This window comes from Physella acuta, unplaced genomic scaffold (genome assembly GCF_028476545.2).
Source record: "Physella acuta isolate Inbredline_101_S28 unplaced genomic scaffold, ASM2847654v3 ptg000439l, whole genome shotgun sequence".
NCBI lineage: Eukaryota > Metazoa > Mollusca > Gastropoda > Physidae > Physella > Physella acuta.
The window spans coordinates 266430-278127 of NW_026731958.1; the positions used below are offsets into that span (position 1 = coordinate 266430).

An 11698-nucleotide genomic window follows, 5' to 3' on the forward strand; every position below is an offset into this window, starting at 1 on the left:
TAGCATGGTCAGAACTATGCTAAGCCACCTTTACTTCCCCTGAGTCAGATGCCTATCAGGGACGGTGTACTGACTTAAACCTGGATTAGAACTCGATCCTTTTGGGTTAGCAGTCTAGCGCTCTACCTCTTAAGCCATGCTGTCCCACTAAATCAGTGTAAGGAAAGATAAAATCAAATAAGAGTGCAATTAATGCATACAAACAGTACAAGTACCACATACAAATCCAATGGAACTGCATTCAGACACAAAACGTGCATACTAAAAAGAAGAAAATTGTGTTAATTCTTTAATTGCTAATATTATTGACAAATGAACATGTTACATGTATAATATGAATTAGTTCAGAGTATAAGGCTTATTGGTGCATAGTTCAAAGTATAAAAAAGTCAACCCATAACTAATATCAGGGCCTTAACTGGAACATATTCTGATGAACATTAACAACAACTAGAAATCTCCTCTAGCTGATTTCAAGTATTTAAAGTTACTCATCATTAAATAGAGGCCACACCTGTAGTCCTGTAATGTTTAAGTGAGTAATAATCTCTCAGGACCAATCAACCAACCAACAGCCTTTCCAACCAACGGTCATAGTTTTAGAGTTGAAGTCGTCATAACAGGAACAAACTTGTTTATATAAACAGTATAGACACATGTTGCATATTTAGATAAAACTGTATAAAAATGATGTGCAACCATTATTCAACAGTCAGACACATCTTTCACTTTCTGTGTAATCCTAGGGTAAAGCTGTAAAAAAAAATATACAACTTTAGCACAACATTCACAAGTACAAATATTCTCATTCTTTCTAGGATATCAATTACTAATAATAGCATACCATTTTAAAATTTCAAAAACTAAAGTTTTTAGCCCTATTGATTTTATTGATTAAATGCAACATTAATTAGAGACTACACCCATACATTTTATTACCTAATAAAATCTATTTGACTACAGCTCGACGGTGGGGATAAATCAATAATTCAGGTCAAGTTAAACACTTGAGAGAACACCTCCAGCTCTGACCTGCATTCATTTTTTAAATTCTCAGCTCTATTCCAGTATATACTTCCTTTAAAAATTCTTGAATGAGGTAACAATTATACGGCTATGGGGCAGATGAAGTAGAGTTCACCTGTAGAAATAATATGAAGGGATCGCGTGTTCTTACGATACCCAGCCACCTGTCCCTACCAAGATTGGACTCAGGGACATTCTACAGACGCAACCCCAGATTCGAACTCGAGACTTTTGGGTTAGCAATCATATGCTCTACAATCCTACCATGCCATCCCACACAGCCATTAAAGCTTACCCCTAATAAGTTACGTGGAATGTATCCTTCTTTCCCATTAAACTGCGACCACCACCATTCCTTCTCAAGGTCATCACCCTTCCTCAGCACTGTCAGCTTGTCTCCTGTTTGAAAGCTGATCTCGTCAACATTTGTAGCCTGGTAGTCAAATACACCATACACTTCACCATTGTTTATGATGCCTAATTTTTCTTGAATACCTACAGGAGAAAAAAAATTATTTTATGATCCTGGCTAAAAAAAAATTCTGTACACTATGTTATGTACCCTATTAAAATTTAGATAAATGTGTATGATAAAAGAGTTCATTATTGCTATTCAAAATTTAAAAGTTGCAAAACTAAGTAATACACTATAGGAGTTGCAGAACTATGCTATACACAATAGAATGATGTTGCAGAACCGCTATATACCAACGAAGGAAATTGCAAAGCTATGCTATACTTGAAAGCAGAAATACGTGATTTGTTATGGTAAAAAAATTCTTTTTTTAAAATTATAAATAAAGGAAAATGTAAAATCACTGATAAATCTTTTAGCTGGATTATTTTATACACCAATATGTTTAGACACAAATTGTAATTAATTCTGCTACTTGCAGGAAGGCCTTATTTTTACAATACAGATCATTTGTGAAACTATGCAGAAAACTAAAAGCTCTGGCAATATGAAAATCTAGATATATGATTAAAAACTTGGATGAGGATAATTAGCAATAATTTCAAAAGCTGTTAGCGTCATTACAGCAATGTAGGACAAAAGAATAAATCCGAGGAGAAATATTTTGGTCTTTGGAATTAAATTAAAAATCAAAATAGCCAAAATTTAAAACAGTATGTACATTTTTCTCAATAATTTTTTTAAAAATTGAAAAGGACAATTTTTAAAGACCTTTGTATTCTAAATTTGAAAACATGGAAAAATTAATTTAGTAGAAACACTACATTTTGTTGCTAATATTACGATTAATCTAGATGAAGATTTTAATAATTAAAATATTTTACTTTTAAAACCTTTTACAGCTGAACAATGTTTCAAAAAACAAAACACTAATCCACAACTGTAAGAATAAAACACAAAAACTTACTGTACAAATAATCTGAACAGCCATCATAGCCATCTTCATCCTCTTCACATTTCTCGGCAGCTGTTTCATGATCAGAGATGGTAGTGGCAAACACACAGGCACCATGTTCCACCAGGAACTTCACCATGGGCAGGTTATTACAGGACGCAGCACAGTGGAGGGGGGTCCTGGAACACATGTTAGGGACAAGGTTTGACTCAAGTTATAGTTAGGGACAAGGTTTGACTCAAGGTATAGTTGGGACAAGGTTTTATTCAAGTAATAGTTGAACAATGTTTTACTCAAGTTATAGTTGGGACAAGGTTTTACTCAAGTTATAGTTGGGACAAGGTTTGACTCAAGTTATAGTTGGGACAAGGTTTTACTCAAGTTATAGTTGGGACAAGGTTTGACTCAAGTTATAGTTGGGACAAGGTTTGACTCAAGTTATAGTTGGGACAAGGTTTGACTCAAGTTATAGTTGGGACAAGGTTTGACTCAAGTTATAGTTGGGACAAGGTTTGACTCAAGTTATAGTTGGGACAAGGTTTGACTCAAGTTATAGTTGGGACAAGGTTTGACTCAAGTTATAGCCAGGGACAAGATTTGACTCAAGTTATAGTTAGGGACAAAGTTAAAGTTGGTACAATATTTTATTGTACCCAATTTAGTTAAGTTCAATAATTTTACTCAAGTTAGGATAGTTAGGACAGTTAGGACCAATATTTTATACAAGCACATGGTGGGGGGGGGGGGGGGGGGTGCAAACAAATTGACTTGTGTGGACAAGGGAAGTGGGCTCAGGTCCATGTGTTGAATTTAATGTCCAAGCACTTGCGTTCAAAACAAACATAAAAGTGTATCCTGCATGTAAGATTTAAATTAAGGGGAGGAGCTTATATTTAAAAAAAAAAAAAACAGGCTGAGTGGGTAAATGAATCCCACATTTATACCTACACTATGCTTATCCATACAATTGTCACAACCTTTATCAATTTTTGCCTCCTCCCCCCAACTCAACATCATATGTGGTAATAAAATACTGGAACCAAACCTCAGAAATGATGTCACACCTCAGCTTACAAACCCGCCCAATAAACATCAATAGAATAAACAATATATTTACACTTTGACTCAAAAAACATACTACTTAGTTTTCTCAACACATGTGTCACAAGTGAGGATGGCAGGGGAGGGTCTAAAATTAAAAAACAAAACAAATTTGTGTACATAGTAAACGGATGACCCAATACTATTTTTACTGAAATTATAGTTTAGGGTACTATTTAACTCAAATTGTAGCTATGGTTAAAAATGTATTCCAGTTATGGTTAGGGAGAAAAATAATTTTACTCCTTTTTTTACATAAGTTTTAGTTAGGGGAAATATATTTCTAAAGTTATTTATTATAGCCATTTTGATGTCCAGCTTCTTTTAGAGTTCACACATTTGTTTGACTTTAAAATCAATACAGGCAAACAATACTACATTACGGAGTTGATCATGTTCAGTTTTTACAACATGAATAACAACCTGTCAAGCTCAAATAACGATCTTACCTTCAATTGAAGCAATAAATAATTATGTAAATCAATAGTTTTTAAAGGAAATCTTGATCCACTTAAATAAATTTTTCCTTGGCTATTCTTGAAAAAAACATGTCAATTTTGCATATTTATTTAAGGGCAGGTTAAACCACAAAATTGAAAATTAGGTGTAAGGACTTTTTTGAGAGATAAGGAAGTTGTAACTAACATAGAATATGAAAAAAATGCAATAAATCACTAAAAAGTTATGGTTTTAGTGAAAATATTTTCTAAAAAGTGTCATTTTAGGAGTAAAATTGCTCAAAATTAGCTCTCATTGCAATCACAATAACACAAGTTCTGTTTGTCAGAATGACATAAATCATAACATAGTGTTATATAGGACTACAAAAATACAAACAGGGTGAACTAAAACAGAAAATAATTTTTCTAAAAAGTGTCATTTTAGGAGTAAAATTGCTCAAAATTAGCTCTCATTGCAATCACAATAACACAAGTTCTGTTTGTCAGAATGACATAAATCATAACATAGTGTTATATAGGACTACAAAAATACAAACAGGGTGAACTAAAACAGAAAATAATTTTTAAAAATGGATTTTAGCTACATTTTTTAAATGTGAGACCTAAAAAATGTCAAAAAAGTAGGAAGTAGACTTAGCTTTTATTTTATAAAATGTGAAGTTTCAAAGATGTAGAAATGATTTTAGGTCAATAACGTCCTTACTCTAAATAATAAAAATGTTTTTAAAAAATACTAACAATACGTAATTAGGCGAAATAATTGTATAAAAATGTTCAGAATTGAATGTACTTTCAGAAACAATAGATTTTGAAAAATCAATATTTCTGACTTTAATATGTATTTTGGGGGGTTTAACCTGCCCTCAAGTCTACCAAAAAAAGTAATGAAAAAAATACCACTAAACTTACCAGCCATCACTGTCTGGTGAGTTGACATCACATCCAAACTCAACAAGGAACTTGACTATCTCAAGATGGCCAGCACAGATGGCATTATGCAGAGCTGTGATGCCCTCGTCATTGGGCATACTCACATCTTCAACCTGCAATAGATTGACATAAATATATAAGTAATATACAAACAGAAATATACATAAGTGACAGAACTATACAAATTACCATAGATATAAACAAAGTTCAATATATATAATTCAATTGAAATATACATACTTCAATGGAAATATATAAAATTTAATTAAAACATGCATACTTCAATAGAAATATACAAAATTCAATTGAAATATAGGCAATTGAAACATACTACGAAAATATACAGACTACATCAAAAAAATATTTTAAAAAAACTAGTGTATAGACACTTCACTGCAGAAATACAGAAACTAGCACACTAGGAAGTAACAAAATCGGAATTTAAATATGAGTATACCCACACTAAAGAAATAGTAGGAGAAGCAGAATCAGGCCAGAATAGAAATAAATATTTCAATTTCCAAAATGGTGGGTCATTATTTCTGAGGGGCATCCCAGAGAATTCATCCCAGAGGCAAAGAGAAACCTCATCTTTATGTTGTTTCTTCCTTCCACAGTGAGTTAACAGTCACACAGAATTTGTTTCAAACATATGAGTGAGATAAAACCTTAACCACTAGAAAAGTCAGTAGTGCATGGAGAGTTATCTAACCTGTACAGCCACTTTTTTGACCAGCTCCAGCTCCCCTTCTAATGAGCCATCCAACAAGAGGGCCAGCGGGTCAAAACTGACACGGTTCATTGACTTCCTGCTCCCCTCCTGCTTGAGGTTACTTTTACTTTTCCTTATCCTGATCAACTCAGGGAGTGTGGGGGTGCTGACAGGAGGAGGCAACTCTTCTGGTTTTTTCTCTTCCGCTGGCGTCTGCTCCGTCTGACTCTGCTGCTCTGGTACAGGAACAGCAACGCTGGCTTTGTCTGCTGGGCTGGAGTCTGATTTCTCTGCTACCTTGGTGGGGGTTGAGTTGCTATCTACAGCTTGCTCTATTTGGTTTTGTCTTTGGTTTTCTAGCTCTTGTGTCTCTTGCAGTACCCTGTTTACTTCCTCATTTTCACTGTCTGAATGTCTTCTACGAATATGCTTTGGTGTATTCAGTTTGTAGCTTCCTAAAAGAATGAACACACACAAAATGGAAATTTAATATATAATACATTAAAATTTAACAGTTTTTAGTGGAGAAATAGTTTCAGATTTTATCCACTAAATGACTTTAAACTATATTCAACCTTATGATTATTCAAATAATTTTTTAAAAGCATGAGATATTACCTTTATCTGAAGCAATGTCAGGATAGTTAGGGGACCTAACAACTCCATACTGTAGATTTTCTGAGGCAGCCGATGCGTCTGCTGTATGTGAAAATGACGTAGTTTCCTCCGCTCCCTTATCAAGCTCTGTTTTCTCTGCCTCTGTGTCTAAGCTCCTGTACAGCAAGTTGAGGTTTCTCTGGTATCTCTCCATGGCCGCAGTGCCCAGTCGCCCCATGTAGGTGTTGGCTATCTGGTTTTTAGAGGCGTATCTGTATGTTGGTGCTGGCTTCTGGTTGAGATGGAGACCACTGTTTGGTGACGGTTGCGACTGGGCAACATTTGATCCCATTTTGCCAGGGTTCACATCATCCTGGTCCACATCAGATGTTTTAACGCTGGGCTGAAGAGATGCCTCTGGGTGGGTTTTGTCTGAATTAAATCCACTGTTATGAATGGGTGGTGGTCGCCTCTGGGTAAAATTGGACCGAAATAAACCAGTTTTATCCATTTGACCATTGTTTTTGTTGAGTTTTTCAATTAAAGCTGACACAGATCCAATAGAAGAGGTGATCACCTGGCAAATTCATGAATAAATGTTTAAACAAGCACAGATGCATGAAATGTTTACATAAAGTTTACATTAAAATCATACCTGTTGCTTATAAAAGGAGTCTCAGTATACTTTTTACAATTAACTTTATACATTGACAAGGTTAAGATGAGCTAGCTATAAGGCCAACATGGACAATATATTGTTTCATGCCTGAACATTATAAATAGTAACTTAAAAACAGGTTTGATTGATAGTATGGTAAATATTCATGTAGTTATAAATGGTGGTCTGCTATTCAGTTTTACATCAAAGCTTCAGCATGTAAAATGATGTGCAAGATAAATCTGCCATACCTCTTCTCCTTTAGACTGTGACTTGTCATTGTCTGTCTCGCTGGTGGCTGGTGAACTCTGGCCACTCCCTGCCTGCCTCTCCTCCTCACTGATGCTTATGACAGGGTGTAGTCCAGGTTTACCCTGCTCTTTAGGGCTGCTGGCACTTGGTGGAACTTTATGCCCAGCCAGGTCATGAGGACTTTTATAGGCCTGTCCACTGGGGGCGTCGTCTGTCCTGTGCTGACTAGATGTGAGCTGATCCTTGTTAAAACCTGCTGGGTTTGAACTAACTTTGGTGGATAGACTTGGCTCACTGACACTGTTTAAATACGAGGATGGATGCTGCTTGTGGTACTGACTGTTTGAACTCAGTGTCCCTTTGTGATCAGAACTGACCACAACAGGAAGATTATAATCATCAAACTGACCATAATTGTTGTTTAATTCTCTTTTAATCCCAGTATTTTCTTCAGTTTTGTCATAGACAAACTTATCCTTATAGGGATTTACCCCTGTCTTCATTATCCCATTCAACTTAGTCCCAGTGTTGGCAGAGTTTTGAGTCTCAGAGTTTTTGATGACGTTTCCACCACCGTGTTCAGCCATCTGTTGTTCAAGCATCTTCTGTTTTCTCAGGCGTTGTTGGAGCTCAATTATCCTCGAGTCTATCCTCGTCACCTCCTCTTTATGTTGGTGCAGAAGTTTTTCTTTGGTGTAAATTGCATTGGATTGCTGTTCATTCAACCTGTTTCGTATCTGCCATGATAAATGTTTTATTTGTTATCAGACAAATAATTTAATTATTATCTTCTTATTGAGGAATGTGTTTGAGCAAATATTGCGATATAAAATTCCATACGTAAATTAATCAAATGTAATAGCTTAAATCAAAGGTTCACAACTATTGTAAAGTCATGCCCTCATTTCATTGTATCAAAGTGGCTGGCCACAATACATCCGATAAAGATGAATTAAATTAGTTTTACTATTGAGACTTAAAAAAAAGAGTTTATAAAATGTTTTTTTTTCACAATCAAAAGGAATTTTAAAATTAAAAACAAAAATCATTGGTTTGCATTTGATTTAGTACTATTACTTAAAAACTTCAATTAAAAATACTTTTAAATCAATGTCATTATTATTTAAACCTTGACCCCCAACCACAAACACTGATGTGACCCACCCAGTACCAAATGACCTCAACAAAAACAACACAACTAACCAGCAACTCTCTCCTGAGTTTCTCCAACTCTATAGCAGCATTAGCTTGTTTAGTCCCCAACAAGCCCTTGCCAACTCCACTTTTTAAATCCTTCAGCTGTCTGGTCAGCTGGTCAACCCTCGCTACTGCCATGGCCAACTCTTTTTCTTTTTCATTGAACAAAGCCTTGACAGCCTCTAGTTCAGTGTCTGTAACAAAAACATGAAAAACATGTGTGTACATTATGATAAGATCTAAGAAAAAATATTTACATTCATACAGGGATGTGACCAGACCAGGGAAAAAAATTAGGAAATTTTCTTCGGACAAGAACTCAACATTTTGTCTATTTTTTTAATCGCAGTTAAAGCAGTCTCACGCCATTACTGTTCTAATTAATCATTTAATATAGCTAATATTATAAATAAAACAAGTTATTATGTTACTCTAAAATGACATTGAAAGTCTTGTCTAATTGCAATTTATTGTTTAATTTATTAACAACTTTTGAAAAAAAATTACAATTACAATGTAACAAAAGTGGCAATTATGTTCAACATTTAGTTAATTTAAAGTGTACTAATCTAGTCTAGTTACACTTTTGTTTTCAATTTTAAATTATGCCTTACATTCTTTTAAAGATTGGCATGGAAAAATGTTAGTCTTCAACTGTAAAATGCCTAGATTCAGATTAATTGTTATTTGAAAGTTTTGGGTTCATGTGATGGAAAATGAAATCGACCAGATTAGCTGAAATTAGAAAGGGTCTGATATGTGAACCAAAGTTAACCATTTCGATAGCCAGACCACATCGTTATTTTGGTTTTTGGAATGGCTGTAAATTGTTTGAGGTCATACATAAATGACGTTACGTTTTTTTTTTACGATTTTTACCTCCCCTCTCCTCTCCATCACAAAAGACAGACCCCCCCCCCCTAAAATGACGTCACACCTCAGCCAACAACCGCTCCCCCTCCTCAAAATTGAATTTGAATTTTTTTTTAAACATCGATTTTTTTTCTAAAATATTAACTGAGCTTGACCAACGTAGGGTATTTTAATTAATTTGTATTACAATTTTTTTAAAGTTTTCTAAAACGCGTAATAGCGGCTAAAATTCAGTTTCTAACATTACTTTTTTAAAATGAAAAAATATGACGTCACACTATCTGATCCCCCTCCGCCTCATTACACGTCACAAAATTACGGATCCCCCCCCCCGCGAGTGACGTTATTTATGGAAGACCCCTTATTAAAAACAGTCCGTATCGTATTTTTTTCTTCGGAGTCACGTTGAGTTCAGTTTTTTTTTTTTTAATCTGTAGGCCTATAGCATAGGTATTGCAGGAACAGCTATTTGAAATTACTGTGACGTCATTCTAATTTTTTTCCCCACAAGCAATACCAAACACGTACTAGGGGGTCAAGGTGAGGTCACAAGAGCCACGGTTGCTACATGTGGGGGGGGGGGGGTGTAGTCTAGTCCTCATAGTCACCTTTTGCAAGGATTTTAATATTAATTTTAGATAGCTAAATAAAATAAAATCAGAGAGAAACCAGATTTTGGGAAGGTTAAAATACAGAAAGATAAATTAGGCTACATCGATAGCTAGATTACCAGGCTTGGGAGATGCGAGTTTCATTTGAAGAAAGGCATTATTTTAGATTACTTTTCCCGTGTTTGATAAATATTCAACTGATATCAGCGGAAACTTTGGACCAAAAAATTGCGTTCTGAAAAATACTGAAATTCGTAGAAATTCTGAATCTTAACCTAGATCTATATTTCATCTTAATCTAGCACCGTCAGACCTAGCGCAATCGTCTAATTAAAAAGAAATGTGCATATTTGACCTAAGTACTGTAATTCTCGATTTAAATACAAATATATGGAATGCGCAAGTCGGCCGTTTTCGTTTTTTTTCCTAATTTTTAAAACTTCGGCAAAAATAGAAAATCGGCGGAAAAATTCGGCAAAGATGAAATCAGCGGAGGAAAATTGCAGCTGAAACGGAAAAATCGGATTTCCGCTAAAATTCGGAAAAGTCACATCCCTGTTCATATTATATACGCAATCCTTTACAGTCTAATCTTTTTGTACAACAAGGGAACACAGATTTTAAAATTATTTTCCTTTTTTAAGTGAACTATTGGCACCAAACACACACAAAAACAAACAAAAGGGTAGAATTGACAAGCTTTGATAGGCCTGATAGATTTTAAAAATTCTTCTTTAGTTCAAATAAAAAAATTGAATAAAGTCTTCACTATAAACTAAAAACTTGTATGATATGTTGCTAAGAACAGAATGAAAGTGGAATATTCCATAATTTATTGTCTAGTCGTCAAAATTCTCATATAACAATGTCTTTTTTATTTCCAACAATATAAAAATCTCACTCCTTAAATAGTTACTCTTGTTTTAGTGTACCTAACTTTTTAATTAAACATCAGAGCATTTGCAATGCATTTTTTATTTATGGCAAATCCTATAGGCCTACAGCTTACCTAGTTACTATTAAATAAATAAACCTACTTAAATTCTCATTATTAGCTCTGTACTGTTCTGCTTGTCCTTTCAAAGCTCGCAGCTTTTTTAATTTCAGCTCCTGACTTTCAACACGATCCCTGATCTTTTTTAACCGCTCACTTTCAGATGCCACCTGGGCATGCCTAGCCTCCTGCTGCTTCAGATATTTTAGCCTCTGCTCCTTGGCCACTAGGACCTGCACAAAGAAACATCACACATCATTCTACTGTTTCATAAAGCTAATGTCTTCCACATTACAGACCAACAAAGTGTGGAGTATATGATTCTACTGACAGAGGCTCATACCTGCTGTTGTGATTCTATCTGTCTCTGTTGTCTGGATGCCATGTCTTGCAGCTCTGCTAAAGTTAGATCATTGGCATCCCCAGCCACCTATAAATAGAAATGTCACTCTGACATTAGGCCTTCTTTTGAATAAATGTTTTCATGCTGCTAGAATAATGATGGTAAGAAATGATATAATAAACAAAAAGAAGAGAAAACAAGTAGGCCTAATGTAATATTAAATATTTGGACTATGACAATGAGTTATTGATGCCACGCCATGGGCTTGTTTTATTTTATAACTATAATTTTTCTTTGATTCCATTTCCATTCTAGATCTAGAATCTATGTATTTAGACTATTTAGTAAGTAGATCTAGATCTAGGCCTAATCTAAATTATTTCTTCATTCCAATCTAGAATTCTAGAAGACGGTAGAAATCTAGACTACATCTAGATCTAATCAGGGGCGTAGCGAGGGGGGGGGGGGGGCGGGGGGTGCGTACCGCACCGGGTGACACCATTTAGGGGGGTGACACCAAGGCAAAAAATAGGGGGGGGTGCAAATCGAAAGTTTGAGGGGGGATGCAAATCG

General features: G+C 35.0%; 1 protein-coding gene across 1 annotated transcript; it reads right to left on the reverse strand.

Moving 5' to 3' along the window:
* Positions 1 to 286: 286 nt before the first annotated feature.
* Positions 287 to 11249, reverse strand: LOC131943050 (apoptosis-stimulating of p53 protein 1). Its single transcript, XM_059303060.1, has 10 exons — positions 11126 to 11249; positions 10826 to 11015; positions 8311 to 8498; positions 7107 to 7844; positions 6219 to 6774; positions 5601 to 6055; positions 4868 to 5001; positions 2409 to 2575; positions 1322 to 1521; positions 287 to 753 (listed from the first exon to the last, which is right to left on the reverse strand). Exons 1-10 carry the CDS (start codon positions 11165 to 11167, stop codon positions 706 to 708), a joined length of 2718 nt encoding a protein of 905 aa, XP_059159043.1. The 5' UTR covers positions 11168 to 11249; the 3' UTR covers positions 287 to 705.
* Positions 11250 to 11698: the final 449 nt, after the last annotated feature.